The sequence below is a fragment of the Podarcis vaucheri genome, assembly GCF_965113315.1.
Source record: "Podarcis vaucheri genome assembly, chromosome: 1".
NCBI lineage: Eukaryota > Metazoa > Chordata > Lepidosauria > Squamata > Lacertidae > Podarcis > Podarcis vaucheri.
This window is the reverse complement of record NC_138759.1, coordinates 7,984,650-8,001,137: the sequence shown is the minus strand read 5'-3', so window position 1 is coordinate 8,001,137 and position 16,488 is coordinate 7,984,650. Positions and strand designations below refer to the sequence as shown.

Sequence of the window (16,488 nt, the reverse complement as noted above, 5' to 3'; positions counted from 1 at the left end):
AAGCACTTGGAAGTATTTTAGCAATGTCTATGCAGCACGAAAAAGAACACTTTGGTATCCCCCTGTTAACTGCATCCTTAACATTGTTTTCCTTCTGAAACAAAAATACGCCATCGAAATAATAATAATAATAATAATAATAATAATAATAATAATAATAAGTAGTAGTAGTAGTAGTCCGGTAGCACCTTACAGACCAACTAAGTTTGTTCTGGTATAAGCTTTCGTGTCTGTATGCTGCTACTGGACAATTTTTTATTTCGACTGCGTCAGGCCAACACAGCCACCTACCTGAATCTAAAAACATGCCGGTCATTTAATTCCTGGTGTTCATACTAAATTTTATTTTAACCTAACCTCCGGGCACACTCCGGGCCCAGCCCTCCCATACTTTCCAACTGTGAGTGTGGGGACTGTCTAGCACTATGCCCCTGCTCTCAAATTCCCCATCTAGAAATATGGCTGCCCAAGTTAACAAAGGTTGACTACAGGGTTGCTGCACAGGCCCTGCTTGAGGGCCCAATTCTGTAGCGCTGGATTTAATCTAAACAGCAATAGGGCCAGATTACCTGAAAAATCACCTCCTCTCGCATCTCTCTCTCCAAACCTTAAGAGAGAAGTGAAGAGAGGGAGGTGGCTGCAAAGGAGCAGACCTTCTCAGTACTGGCACCGTTATGAAATCACTTTCCAAGGGAAGCTCACCTGACGTCTTCTTATACCCACAGAGGCCTTCCTTGGCACCTGCAGAGTGTTCCCTCCCTGCTTAAATTAAGACTTGAAAGAAGCATTTATTGCTGCCCATAGAAAAGATTGTGGTGTGTGCTTGATATCCACAATGGTTTCTCTGGGTTGCAAATGTACCCACAGGCCCCAAAAGGTTGGTGACCCCCGTGGTAACTATCCCATTTACTCCACCAGTCAGCTCCTCCACTGCACTTTTCAAAAAATCAGAGGGGGTGTGAGGAGAGATCTCTCAATGAAAACTTTTTTCTTTTTGCTTGCATCTTTCTATCTTATTCATCCTGCTGCTGTTTTGTAACTCCGATATTGGTTGTCTTGTAGTTTTATTTTAGGATCTAAACATTGTGCACTGTATTCCTTTTAATTGTAATTTTTTTGTAACACACCCTGGGACCCTGTGGTGAAGAGTGGGCTAAAAGTATGTACAAAAAATAAGGGAAATAAAAAAAAAAACTGTGAAAAGGAGATCAAGAACACAGTGGTACATTTAAGTTGCATATACACAATAAATTTAAAGTATTTCCCTCCCATCTAAGAACCATCCCTCTTAAAATATAGTTCCCATAATTCTTTTTTTTGGGGGGGGGGCATCAGGGGAGAATGTGCTTTAAATGTATTATGTGGATGCAGCCTTAAAGAGCTCTTCTAAGCCATGGTATAAGAGCAACATTATGATTTGCTGGGGGGGAAACCCAAGCAGCTTTATTTGAAGATGCCAAGTCCATTCTTCATGGATTCAGAAAGAAAGAGTTAGAGGAACTCAAGTTTACCCTAAAGTTTATACCTTCAGTATACCCTGAAGATTGATTCCTTCACTGCTGGAAAGAGTACTGAGAGAAACCACAATTGCTTGGAGTCCTGAGGCTTCATCACCGATGGCTGGGATAGGCGATAATGTAAATATAACCACATAAAATTAAGAGGAACAATAGCTATAACTGGTGAAGTGGGGGACAGCTGATTCTGAACTTGAGTATGGAAATGCCTGCCTCCTTTTTGAAGCACAATGACTCCTGAGCATATCAGGATAGAAATTCTGCCTCAATTGTCTGCAAGATTTGTATTTTAGCTCTTCAGACTACACGTATTTTAAATTAATGTGAAAATAATCTGCATCTTGTCTGCAGTAACTTCAGTGATGCGCACCTGAGAGTTAGTTAAGTAGACTTCAAGTGTTCTAATGCTGTCCCAAACTAAAATGAGGTTCAATTAAAAAGCCACAGACATCTCCTAGGATTCCACCCGGTTGGGAGATTCAGGAAAGACAAAAGAAAGTACATTGTACATTGTAAAACTATGGAATTCGTTCCCACAGTGATGACCAACTTTGATGGTTTTAAAAGATTAGCCAAATTCATGGGTCAGGCTACCAAAGACTACTTGCCGCAATGGCTCCGTAGCTGGGGATCATGAGAGAGTGCTGTTTCACTCAGGTCCTGCTTTCAGACTTCATGTAGGGATCGAGGTGGCCATTGTGAGAAAAGGATGCTAGACTAGATTGGCCTGATCCAGCAGGCTGTTCTTATGTACCATCATTATTACATGCAGAAGAAACATTTAAAAAGTCTATCTCCATCCCCCCAATCCTGCTGCCATTGTCTACTACCTATAACACAGGGGTGGCCAACTCCCAAGAGACTGCAATCTACTCAGAATTAATAACTGGGGTTGAGTTGTTGAGGTTTTTTTTAGGGGGAAGCCAGTGATCTACCACAGATGTCCAATGATCTACCAGTAGATCACGATCTATCTACCTGTTGGAAATGCCTGCTATAACACACACATGCATTTTCCACCTGGTTCTGCATCCCAGGAGTGCAAAATAATGCAACTATTAAGAATATTATGTGCAGTATAATAATAATATGCCACAGGAAAAAGCATGCTTCAGTGTTGCTCATTCAAAATGGCCTTCAGTGTAAGGATTTTTAATTTCCTGAAATTAGTAACTCTCTGAAATTAAGATTTTCAAATCAAAATGTGCCCTCATCTAACCTACATTAATGTTCCTATGGAAAGTAACCTGGAAAGAAATTGCTCAAAGTAACAAATGGAATCCTCTTTCGCAGGAACATGTGAAAAAGCTAAGAACATTCCTCTTGTGTTCAGTATCTGTTAGGTCAGTTTCTACAGTTTCCAGTTGCAGTGGGGACACCATCCAAAGATGGACTGAAATCTTCCCCTGCTACTCTCTCGGCATCTCTCGCATATGTTCAGATAGGATACTATTTGCTTTTTATTCCTGCTAGCTAGGCTGCACTTACTCCCCAAAACAGTTTTGGGTCAGGGAGAAGTCACACACCTCACAGCCCTTAAGAGACAGAAACAGCCAGCCACCAGAAGGAGACATGCTTCTTAGAGTGGGGGCATGGGAATGCGGAGCTTTCACTGGCTCTTTCCACTGTGTCACCAGCCATTCTGTAGCTCCGTCTAGGAGCAAACACAGCAGAAAATGTTGGTATTTGCTTCCATTTAAGTATCTATAGCTGGAATAGGAAACTTGTGGTCCTCCAGATGTTGCTAGACTGTAAATCACTTATCCCTGACAACTGGCCACGCTAGCTGTCACATCTGGAGGACCACAGGATCAATCTGTAGGATCAAGCTGTTTTTTCCCTTGAAATTATTTTCAAACATGACATTTGAGGAGCTCTGTTATATGTGGAGCGTATTAAGTTACACGTGTACAAAGGAAAGCCAACCCACTCACCACTACTTCTTCCTCCTTATGTTCTCTTTTGTCTTCCTCTTCATCACTCCCAGGCTCCCCGCCATCTTCTTCATCACTGCTGGAGGATTCCAAGATTTCCCGCATATCCATCTTCCAATTCGAAGGTATAACTTTCAGACTGAAGAAGGAGCTCGCCTCTTGTAACCCTTCGGAGGAAAACGTCCCGTGCTTACTCATTCAAGGTACTAAGAATCAAAACTGCATTATTACCAATTGGCGCTATCCTTGCTCCTTTTTCAGCCATATGTTAAGGTCACAAATTCAATATTGGGTTATCAAGAGGAAGGTGAGAAACTAATGCCAAAATAAAATAAGGGGCACTTCCAAGGGGCATATACCAAATTAAGACACGATTACCCCGAAACGTTTGAAAACTGAGGCGCAAAGGGCTGTTTGCAAATTCAGCTGAGAAAATTGAAAAACACACAGTGGAAGCCGTTCGACTTATGAGGCGCGTTCGAAAACGGAAGCATTTACTTCCAGGTTTTCAGTGTTCGGGTTCCGAAATGTTCGTCAATGGAGACGTTTGAGAACCAAGGTACCACTGTATATTGCTTGACAGGGAAGATTCCTTTAGAGAATCTACTGCAAGAATGGCCACATTCCTGCATTTTCCTTTTCAGCTGTTTCAATGTGGGCTGGAAACAGAAATATATGCAGCCTAACTCTTATGGCCAGATTTATGGGCTCTGCTGCTCACACCCAGGTGTGCCACAAATCCTTGACTCTTGGGACACTTCTCCTGCACACTGGCCACCAAATACAGTGGTGCCTCGCAAGACGAAATTAATTTGTTCCGCGAGTTTTTTCGTCTTGCGGTTTGTTCGTCTTGCGAAGCACGGTGCCGGAAAAGTTTTGGAAAAGCTTCAAAAATCACCAAAGTCTTCAAAAACTTCAAAAAAGGCTACCACACAAGGCGTTCTATGAGTTGCTCCTCCAAGTCAAGTCGCAACTGTATTTCCGGTGTTAAGAAAAAGGAAACAAACTTGCAAGACGTTTCCGTCTTGTGAAGCAAGCCCATAGGGAAAATCATCTTGCGAAGCAACTCAAAAAATCAAAAACCCTTTCGTTTTGCGAGTTTTCCGTCTTGCGAGGCATTCGTCTTGCGAGGTACCACTGTAGTCACATGGACATTTCCATTCTTTTAGGAATTCTACTCCTTGCAATCTATATGAACTGCCTACAACACTTATGTGCTTCATTATCCTGAATAGAACCTAACTACAGATTAGATGCAAACACTTTTTAATAAAACAGACATGGCCCATTATCAAGAAAAGCAGCTGTCATAAGCAGTCAGGTGGGAGGAGCTTTTCACTGGATATCATTTTTCAGCTGCAACTATCCTTTTTGTTCTCACAACACACATGCTTCCTGACATCCGTTTCCCCCTTGCCAACACACCAGAGAAAGGCTGCTGGGCAAGGGGAATAAAAAGGGGAAAGTAGCAAGTGGAGAAAGTATTAAGCACCTGCCCCTCACTACTTCAACCCTTCAGATGTCTTCGTACCCAGGCTGCTTTTCTAGTCAGAAATTGTCCATTAGGGTACACGCATTTGTATGTCATTAAACCCATAGGGACGTGGCTGGCGCTGTGTTGTAAACCACTGAGCCTTGGGCTTGCCGATCGGAAGATCGGCGGTTCTAATCCCCGCGACGGGATGAGGTCCTGTTGCTCGGTCCTAGCTCCTGCCAACCTAACAGTTCGAAAGTATGTCAAAGTGCAAGTAGATCAATAGGAAGGTAAGGCGTTTCCGTGCGCTGCTCTGGTTTCGCCAGAAGCGGCTTAGTCATGCTGGCCACATGACCAGGAAGCTCTCTGCTGACAAACACCGGCTCCCTCGGCCTATAGAGCGAGATGAGCACTGCAACCCCAGAGTCGTTCGCGACTGGACTTAACTGTCAGGGGTCTTTTACCTTTAAACCCATAATCAATAACCTGTACTTTGTGGACAGGCCTGTCTACTGGTCTCTGCCTCCCTTCTGCAAGTGCATTACCAGTTTATATTTCATTTCTAAGCTTGTACAAGGCTATTGTCTACGTAACACTGGATGGACCTGCCCTGGGACCATGTGGATTCCGTCTCTATGACTAGTTGCATAACTATAATTGCATAACTAATTTGCTTTCGTAAACAGTTTATACAGTAACTTTTGAAATTTACCTTTTCTAGAAGACAACTCGGATTTTGTAACATTTAGGATGTCTAATTCCTCAGTATCCTTTCTTGCTACTGAATAACTGCAAGAGAATTGTTTAATTGGATTAAATATGCCACATTCATTTTCCCGAAGCTTCTCATTTTAAAAAAGTATACCTCTGTGTATACTCTTTCTTTGATACCATGCATTTGCACCAATCGTCATTTTTAAACAGCTGAACAAGTTATCCCAATGCTTAAATTTACTAAAGTTAACCTATGGGCAGGGACCATCCATCTATATGAAGATGTTTCTGCATGAATTAATGCAGGTGATGCAGTGCTTCTGTCTGAATAATCTGAAATACATGCCATACTACTGTATGGCTCTCTTGCACCACTAATTAATGAGTTAGAGGGATACATATTGTAGTTGCAAGCCTTATCAGTAAAGGAACTAGAACTAGGTGAACAGTCCATGAGGTTGCAAGTTAAGAACACTGTATTTTCCAATGCAGTCTTGTATCTGGTATGCAATAATTAAATACAGAAAGTAAAATATTCTTCATTTTGTTTTCATTTGTGCCCTTTTTTCTGCCAAAAGGAAATCCAAAGCAGCAGACAGTAAGTGCAAAGCAATCAATGAAAAAACTTTGATACAGATACAAAAATGTCAATTATAATCTTTCATTCTAACAAGCAGTAGCTTTTATTGAACTGTAACTTATCTTCACTGATGAACTCAAAGGGCAGCTGTATTTAACTTTTGGTGACATGCATTTTTAAAAATTAAAAACAAAAATAAATCATTTGATAAAAAGCCAAGTACTGAAACAAAATTTTTATATGTGTCTCTATAAAGGACAGCATCCTTCAATGTATTTCCTTTCTTTACTTGCAGTCTCACAGTACGAAAGAGTTCAGATGTTCAGGCCAGGGAAATAACTGTTCACCTGAAGGCAGCTTCACCAAGCTAAGTACCCAAATACCAACAAGGAAGTAATAAGGTGCTCTGAGCATGGAAGTCAGCATCAATGTAACTTAATCTGACATAACTAATCATCATCATCTTCTTCATCAGCATAGTTCTTAAAAATTTTGTTGTTTTAAAAATAAGGCAAAAAGACAAATGTGAAATATCTTGTAACTGTCTTGGTAAGTCTGTACCCTTAATAGGTTCTTCTCCAATGGAAAGCCTTTCTGAATGAGGGGTTGGGGCAAGAAGTCTTGCGAAAATTCCATCGCATATTGTATGAAGTAGGAAAAATATAAGCAGGAAATGGATTGTGAGTTTTAAACACACTTCCAAAATTATTTTGGTAGCTCCACAGCTAATAGCTTGCAGCTGAAAATTTGCATGCCACAAAGGCAAGATAGTGTTTTATATTAAACTTTAACACAAAATTGATCATCCTAGTGAAGAATGAAAGTCTTCCACAAGATTCATGCTTACCTTTTGGAATACCCTAATTAAGAATATCCTGTTAAATTTCATGATCACTGGTGGAATTTAGTCTGCTACCTTAATCATGTCCTTCCTGCATTTACTCTTGACAATAGGATTATGTAGAAAAGGTTCTGACTTTGGAGGAGGGCTAAGTTAAACCACTGAACTTTAACTTGTCAGTTGATTATGTATTTATTTTGTAACACACCAAACCTGAGAGATAGAGAGATGTCTAGAAAAACTACTCACAATTTGGAATCTGAAAAAGATCTCACTAAACACTGGTCCTTTTTCACTGCAATGTCATCGCTGCAGCTGGGAGATAAGACCTGAAGTTTCAAAAAGAACACATGGCATTGAGGATTTTTAAAAATTGCTCCTACTAAGGGGGTGGGGGGGAAAGGTTTCATACATCATGTTTCAGCTCTGTTATGGCAACTCCTAATAGCAGCATTTTATTTTCCAGAACAAATCCACTAGGTAATGACACTGTGGGGAGGTAATTTTTTCTTCCATCTCTCATAATGCTGGAGATCACCCAGTTAAAATAGCAGTAAGCTCAGGACAGAAAAAGCATTTCACACCATGAGCCATAAAGATACAAGAGGAAATAACAGCCTCAATATTATTTCTTTAAAAATTAGCAAATTCCTGGAGGACAGATGCCACACTGGTTATAATCTATGATGGCTAAATATAATCAGAGACCATATGCAATATATCAGATGCTGCCAACAAACTTGAGGAAAGGCCACCAGCTGTACAGTTTATGTGGCATTTTGTTAGTTACTGTCAGAAAGGCAATGAGACCAAAAGGAGCCTGATCTGATCCCTAAAGGCAATTATTATGTTATTAAAGTATTGCAAACCTCCCACAAAACAAGACAGACAATCCAGTAAATTTCCATCGTTAAAATCATGTGTATATAACAACTGCAGCCAAGATCTCTGCCTTTCCACCCGCACAACAACCCCAACTATGAAATTACATATGCGTATGTACTCCCAAGATCAATCTTGCTCAGGTTCACACTTAAAAGAGGTTTGATTGGGGAAGGGTCATAGCTCAGTGGCATGCATCAGGTCTAATCCCAGCACTTCCAGGTAGGGCACGGAAAGACTGCCTACATTAAATCTGATGAGTCACTGCCAGTCAGTGTTGACAATACAGGGCTAGATAGGACAGCAACTGTCTATATTCTTGGTTATCCTGGTCAGCTTCTTCAGTGCCAAGCTCTTCATCAGAAATAATTTGTTAACCTTAAAATGTGCACCAGTAGATTCAAGCCTATAAGTCTGAAAAGTGAAGCTTATTCATAAGAGTAAAATCTTCCTACTTTATTGAGGGTGTTGTCGTTTGCCAGTCATGCATTCTAAATGCACACCAGCACCACATGATCGGGCAGCTCATTCCCACTGTTTTGAGAGGCTGAAAGGACTGTACTAAGTAAACCCTCGTCTCAGAAGAGGGGATGCATGCATGTTAAACAACACCGGGGGCTTTGGGAACTACTAAATATAGCTGCTTCCTGTGACAATGCCACAGAACCCTACTGCTTTTAAATCTTTAACTTCCTCCGATTTTGCACACATTATACATGCTCCTCCTCCTGCCCCCATCTTGAGGAACTCCATGCATTCCAGAGCATTTTCCCAATTAGGAAAGTTACACCAATAAGAAAAATTTCACTGCCATAAAGGCAGGAGCTCCAGGGATTAGCAATGCGCTATTGACAGTGATCCCTAAATCCTCACGCTTGTCTATTAATATACATAGGTAAAGGTAAAGGTACCCCTGCCCGAACGGGCCAGTCTTGACAGACTCTGGGGTTTGTGCGCCCATCTCACATCTATTGGCCGGGGGCCAGCGCTGTCCGGAGACACTTCCGGGTCACGTGGCCAGCGTGACAAAGCTGCATCTGGCGAGCCAGCGCAGCACACGGAACGCCGTTATATACAAATCCAGATATTTAACTAAAAGAAGACTGACTCCCATTTGGCTCCCCTTCTCCTCAACTATCATCAGGCTGCAGCAGAAGGAGAGATAGAGAGTGGGTCCATTCCATCAGGCTGCTCTAGTTCCTGAACTATTTCTACTCAAACTGAGCACTTTAATAACAACTCTGTGTATTTAAGAAATGGTGCCCAGGTTGGCTTGTTTTCCCTCCCCATCCCTTTCTTGCCTATTGTTTTGTGGCTTGCAAGCCTCCAGGTAGGACTTTTTTTATAAAGCATTTATATTCTGCTCTTCAGCTGAATAGGTTCTATCTTGTTTTTAATCTGTCGCAAGTGACATAAATCATGATGATGATTAAAAAACCCAGTCCAAATGACTGCATAGTGAGCTCTGCAAATGCAAAAAAGGAAAATCCTAGTGCATGCAAGCGTATTTTACTTGTACCTAAAAGAGGAATCATAGTAAATCTAAATAAAAAGGCTGCTTTCACACAAAAAACCCACCTATGAAAAGAATGACCATGGCAAATCAAATGAGTAACACAGTAAGATTTCATCTAAAGCTACATTTTCTCCAACTTAATCATGAGTCCGAAGGCTCAACAGGTATATCTTCCTTCTGAAACATGCTAAGAAATGAAAGTGTTTGGCTGCCCACAATGCATGCTTGTTTTAGCTAAAAATAATTTATATGTCTAATTGCATTTGACGCGAATAGCATTCAAACCACGTGGGCATGCACACACAGAAACCACAATTGGGTTTCATCATGCTGAACTTTGTAGTATGCAGGAGGAGCAAAAGCTACGGAATTTTCCTTCAGAATCAGGTGGGAAAGATGAATCTCCCACTGGGTTGAGCAGGGTTCCCATCAGCCAAGTGGGATTTCAGGGACTTCTATTCAAAGTACTTAAATTAGGATAATGGGCAAGGTGGGAACTGGAGGAACTGGAGGAGGTAGCCATGATGGGAACTAGAGGAAACAGCCACGAACTTTTAGCAGGATCTCAGTGATGATGCAGATGTCATAGAAACAAGTTCCATAGGAAACCACGTTTTCCCCACCGAACGTATTTACCAGGAAGGTTTATATTCTATGTAGTCAGGTAGCAGAACCTGCCTTTGTGCAGGAACTGATTGAGCAAGAGTTGAACTACCAAGAATGTAAAAAAAACATTTTCAATATGGACTTCATTTCTCTCCCCCCCCCAAAAAAAAGCAGCATTTCCTTAAACTTGGGAGACCCAGGAGCATTATTTATTTATTTATTGTCACCTTTGTTTGAACAAGCTCTCAAAGCCGTTTTACACTCAAATCTGGTTTCAAAAGGCGTTTTGCCCCATTGAAGTTCCTCCCCTTTGAAAAGCACCTGGCTTTTGTGCCCTATTATAAAAGCCCCTGAATATTTCTCACTCACCAAAGCTGGATACCACTCAGCCTCCTCAGAGCTGGGAGTCACGCTGACAACTTTACCAAGCAATTCATCGTTAAGACGCCTCTTATCATCATCATCCTCTTCACTACTTTCTTCCTCTTTTTCATCTTCATTACTAGAGAGTTAAACATACAGTGATTTTAGACAGCCCAAAGGTGGAGATTAACAGGAGCACATAACCTCGTCGCAGCCTTGATACCTCAACAGCTCTTGCTTTGCAACCTCCTTCCTTTTTGCGGGAAATGGCTTAACACAAAGCAGAATGCAGCAAGCTAAATATTCGCCCTGTGCTGACATACGTGCATTGTGCTGTCGAGAGGTGGTGGGGCTAGAATCAAGAACTCTTGCATGTGTGGTGCTGCCATGGCTGCAAGCCAGAGGACTCATGGGGCTGGGCTCTGCTGTTATTCTCAAAAGTGTCTCAACCAACCCACGTAGCCTACCGGTCTCCTTACACCCGGAAGGATTCCAAGTCAGCATGGGCTTGGCTTGGTGACCCAGCAAAGACAGTTTCTCTGTGTCCACAGTTAGTTCTGAAATTCAGCACTTCCAAGAATAAACCGCCAATATTTATTGTTGCCAGGGAAGCTTGAATCAAGGCTTGAATGGAGCTCGTTAAAACACTAGCCCTTCTTTTAAAGCACTTATGTGCTTCAACCTTATCTCCTCCTTGTCCTCTCTTATGCCCTTAATCTTGTTCTTTCCACTCAAGCTTATATTCTGCCAATTTTTGTCTTTTTCTACCACTCTCATATCCATGCCTTTTCTATTCTCGAAACAGCCTCCTCCCCTCTAACACAGTGTTTCCCAACCTTTTTTGGGCAAAGGCACACTTGTTTCATGAAAAAAATCTCGAGGCACACCACCATTACAGCCCCGTGGCGTCAGCGCGCAGCGTCACGCCGGGAGGGACATGAATTGCTAGCAAATCACATAATCACCTCCTTGAGGGCTGGCTCATCTTCTCCGAAGGCAGAACCCCATTAATTAACAGCACAGACTCACACCATAGCCAAGACGAGGGGGGAAAACCTCAGTCATGCACAGTCATGCACATGTGGGGGCTAAATGAGGACGAAGACCGGGCAGAGAGCAGGGTTCAAATCACCCCACCTGGCCAGGACAATCCCTGGGTGCTCCCTTGGGCCACTCGCCTGACCCACCTCGCAGGGCTGTTGTTGCGAGGATAACACGGGGAGAACCACGCGCGCCCCCGGGAGCTCCTAGGAGGAGAAAGCGGGCGATGAATGCAATGCAAGAAATATATGAGAGGCGACCAGGTTTTGCAGGTGAGGGGCCCCCGCCAGCCTCCGCTTCCAACACCCGGCGCAACGACGCCGAAGTTTCCCCCCGGGCTCGGCTCGGGGAGCAGCGCTGCTCCCCCCCGGCTCCCCTTCGCCCTCCCGGCTCTCTCTGCCGCCCACTGGGGACCCCCCTCACCTGCCAAGTCCGGAGCGCCGGTGGAAGTTGCATGCATGCATGCAGGGCGCCGCATTGCCATTGCATTGCACTGCACTCCATGCAACGCCTGCACACATGCATTGCCTTGCACGCCCGCCAAGGGGTCTCCCCGCAGTCCAATGCGTCCCCTCCGGCGCGGATGCAGCATTGCAAAAATAAAAAACCCCGACGCAGCCCTACCTGGGGGGCAGCCTCCGCCTCCGCAGGGATCCCCGGGCTCCATCCTGCCGCCCGATCTCCGCGGGGGCGCAGGCAGGCTGCGCGGGGTCTGCGCGGAAGAGCCCCTGCCCACCTGGCCGCCGCGCTCATTCCATGGCCGGGAGAAGAGCGCTTCAAACAAAACACCCGGCCCGCCAGGCCACGCTGGGAAACGTAGTTCGTGCACCCCACGCGGGCGCGGAGCCCAAGGGCGAGGGGACTACGGATCCCGGCAGCCCCTGCGCCGGGGACGGAGGGGGAGAGGCCGGGTGCAGGGATGGAGGGACGGGTGGGCGAGCGAGTGAGTGAGTGGCAGCCGCCAAGCCTTGGCCGAGAGCCAGGAAGGGCCTCCCCGGAGGAGGAGGAAGGCGCAGAGCGGGAGGGAGGGAGGGAACCCCAGGGGTCATCTAGTGACGGCGCCCCAATCGAAAATTCAACTTTTTTAAAAAAAATCTTTCGAATTTTTTAATTTTTCCCGCGGCACACCAGGCAACATCTCGCGGCACACTAGTGTGCCGCGGAACAGTGGTTGGGAAACACTGCTCTAACAAGCAAGCTAAAACAAGGCATGCATCTATCTAATTTTAATAAGGAAGATTTAAATGCAGCTTGGCTTGCCTGTTACTTTAGGCATGCTTCTTCACATACATGCTTCTATATACTTCAGAACATTTTTATGTTGTTATTTTAGGCTTTGTCCTGAAATACAGTGTGTGTGTGTGTGTGTGCGTGCACATTTTAAAATTTACTGAGATTTAAAAACTGAAAGCCCTGTGTACCAAAAATAGTCCAAGTCCTACACCAAGACAAGCCAGTATGCATACAAATTATTAAAAAGTGTGAAATAGTTTTGTATAATTAATTCAGCTCCTGTTAGTCCCTAAATGGCAAGGAGCTTTTGCAGGGTCCTGTCCTTTGATAACTCCAGCACATTTTCAAGTCTGACTTCACAGCAACAGAAGGAAGAAAGTTAAAGAAGAAATGGCTTCCAGGATGCAGAATTCCACGCAGCACTACACTTCTGCAGAATCCTAAAACCCAAGTTCCAGATGCTTCCTGTCACTGCATTTCTCAGCCACTTCTGCAACTCCACCAAACAGCGAGATCTCCAAGGATATTTCAATGGGAAGTGTGCTTTCCATTTCAGAAGAGACTTGACGCAAGAAGGGAGACAGGAAGCCCAAGACACTTCTCCACCTCAGAAGCCATTTATGCACTTTGTCCAAAGGCTGTCACCTTCTGGACTGCATCAGAAGAAATGGGTAGCCTATCCTTCTGAGGAAACGTTGTCCTCTGAGTGGGGCATTTCTTGTGTTTTGTATGGTGAAAGGCAAATCTCTTGAAAATTAGGGGGTGGTATGATTGTGGGTGGAAAGAAGGAAAGTAAAGTGTAATTGCTCAACATTATGTTCCTTGCAAGGGAGGCACACTTCTTTTAAGCTCATCACTGAAGACCAAACCTGCCTTCCTCGTTCCAATGCAAGGGAAAGATTAGGTCTGAGAAAAGCCCAGTAATACTATTAGCAAAATAAGGCATCACAAAACACTCACACAGGAAGAGAGGATCTCCTTCCTCTGTTGGATTTCTTCCCAATCACCGGCGTTCCAAAGTGCTCTGGGTTTGTTAGTGGCAGTTGGTCAAGTGTCTGGGAGAGGAAGGGGAAAATATGACAACTTGCTAATTTTCCAGTTAAAAGAAGTGTTAAGTTTACAGCTTCAGAGTGAAACAGCCTTACCTCACTTTCTGCAAAGTGCCTCTCTCCCTTCAGACACAACGATGTCCGTCTCAAAGTCCTTTCATCACCGTCATCAAAAACTAAACAAAGCCAAACCAATAAAATCACATAAAGGAAAAACCACTTTATTTGCGAAGGCAAGTAAATGGCAAGTGCAAATTATTCTTGTTATGTGAATATATTTAGTGCCCCCAATAGTCTCACTTTTGAGCTGCTGTTACACCATTGTTTGCATTCCATCTCACACATTTTTTGCTCATTTTTTCTTATGGAATATTCAGACTAGTGATGAAAGCTTTCTTGCAGTCGGAATATTCCGACTAGTGATGAAAGCTTTCTTGCAGTGGAACAGCATGTGAAGGACATATGCTTAGATGTTGTAAAGCCAGAGAGAAAGCACGCATGTACAAACGCATGTATGAAGATAAATATGCAACGATCACCTCAAGCAGCCAATTGGAAGCAATGCTTCACCATTCCATCATAGTGTGACAGATCAATGCAATATAAATTTACAGCCAGCCAGTGTGGTATAGTGGCTAGAGTGTAGACTAGGACCTGGGAGACCAGTTTTCAAATCCCCACTTCCCCATGACATTCACTGTGTGGCCTTGGGTCAGTCACTGACTTTCAGCCTAACCTACCTCATAGGGTTGTTGTGGCATTAAATGAGGAGGTGGAGAACTGTGTATGCCACCTTGAAGTTCTTGGAGGAAACAGTGAAATATAAAAACTATAAATAAATAAACATTAATTCTCCCAAGCATGCTGGGGTCAAAAATACCTAAGCTGCAATGCATAATCGTTTTTTTAAAAAAATGTTGCCAGCATAAAATTGCTTGATGCATTTTTTATTCAACCACTCAGAGTGGACCTACTGAAAATAACTGACACCACTAAATTAGGTCCATTAATTTCAATGGACCTACTCTGAGGAGAACTTGTTGGGATAAACTGCGTATCTATCTTGAGCTGAGCCAAGTACTGCATCTCTTACATAATTCTACATAGGGAATACAGGAGAGTGAATGTCAACTATCCAACTGTTGGAATCGCCTTTCCATCTTGACAGCCCCTAGAACAAGCATTTCAATTCCTAACTGAGCCCCTAACCAAAGTCTACAACCTAAATGTTGCACTTTAAAACACACAGGCACCTCCTTTAAAAGCACAGGAATGAAAACCAGCAACATGAACAAATCCACCACAGCCTAGTCTGCCGGAGGTGGGGGAACAGGAGAATGTGAACTGCAAGTAGCGAAGAATGCCCACAATAAGGGCAATAGGGAAAAAAGAATGAGGGTGGGTGATGAGGGTCAGGAACTTGGTTATGATCCAGTGGAAGAAACAGTGAAAAAACTGAGCCCTCTGGGCATTTTCTCAGCATTGCTGCACATTTGTTCAGGACTGAACAGAAACCACTTCCAGTTTCTAAGTTGTAGCAGCCAAGGCAATTGGCTTAAAGGTTAAGCAAGGATGGAAAATCTCTCTTCAGCAGCCACATGGGATTTTTATTTCTGCCTAGGGGCAGAGGAAATACACCACTGATCTTGGAATTGCATGATCCCTTCATTTAATCAAAGTCCCGATTTTTGACACGTGAAGAGCTGCTGGGGTGAAGTGTTATGTCACTGATGTTCCGAGCTGGTGCAGGGCTAAGTCTTCAAATCAGAAAGATTAGTTAAATGAAAGATAAGCCAAACAATGTGTTAAATCTGCTTTGATCCTGCCTTGAAGGAGCTGCAGTCTACTTTTGGATCTCAAGGCTACTTCACACACTAAAATTGGAATCCGCACTATGAGTAAGCTGTGTGTTGCCAGGTAAATAACTTTCTCCCTGTGCAGGTGTGACTCTTAGGAATGCCTTGTATCTTCATAAGATGGAAGTGTTTTGCTAGCGACTCTCCTGTAGCAGCACCCCAAACAACTCCCTGCTGCCACAAACAAACTTTCTAAGCAGAATTGGGTGTATCAAAAACCACTGATGTTTCTAAGGGCACTGGTGCATTATGATCAAGTCATAAAATCACAGAACTGTATAGAGTTGGAAAGGGACACTGAGGGTCATCAAGTTTAACCCCCTCTAGACTAGAATGTTTCCTTACAAAATAAACAAGAAAGTATGTCAATGCAAATTCAACTTTTTTTTTTTAAAAAAGGATCAAAGTTGTTGGACTCCCATCTCCCATCCTTGACCACTGGCTGTGCCGACTGCAGCCGACAGGACTTGGAGATCAACAACATCTGGAGAGCCACTGGATCCCCACCCCTGGTGCAGGTTATGAGGGCAAGGAGCCAAAAGGTGACCAAGCACCAACACTATATTCAAGCCAACATTTATTCAAATACTGGCTCTCATTTCGCCTGAAAGCTTGTTCCCAGCCTGTTTCCCTCGTCTCAGCTGACAGCACAACACACAAAAAATACAGAATTGGAACACTTAGTTATAATAATAATAATAAATTTTATTTATATCCCGCCCTCCCCAGCCAAAGCTGGGCTCAGGGCGGCTAACAACAATCAAAATATTTCAACATTCATTATAAAATTAATTAAATCAAATTAAAATCAAATTAATGGCAACCATCAAGCAAAATTTTGTGCAGATTGCCAGAGGAGGGGGTCAGGCTGCGCGCCCTGAC

The 16,488-nt window shown here is 43.4% G+C and overlaps 1 protein-coding gene across 4 annotated transcripts in view; it reads right to left on the bottom strand.

The window, feature by feature from the left end:
- ARID4A (AT-rich interaction domain 4A) overlaps positions 1-16,488 on the bottom strand; it is a 61,944-nt gene that overhangs the window by 32,467 nt on the left and 12,989 nt on the right. For all 4 annotated transcript variants that reach the window (XM_082216698.1, XM_082216701.1, XM_082216700.1 and 1 more), the window contains 6 exons: positions 13,847-13,926; positions 13,662-13,756; positions 10,434-10,566; positions 7,310-7,389; positions 5,638-5,714; positions 3,452-3,618 (listed from right to left, as the gene is read on the bottom strand). In XM_082216698.1, coding sequence (XP_082072824.1) covers positions 3,452-3,618; positions 5,638-5,714; positions 7,310-7,389; positions 10,434-10,566; positions 13,662-13,756; positions 13,847-13,926 — 632 coding nt within the window. The remainder of the gene's footprint in view (positions 1-3,451; positions 3,619-5,637; positions 5,715-7,309; positions 7,390-10,433; positions 10,567-13,661; positions 13,757-13,846; positions 13,927-16,488) is intronic.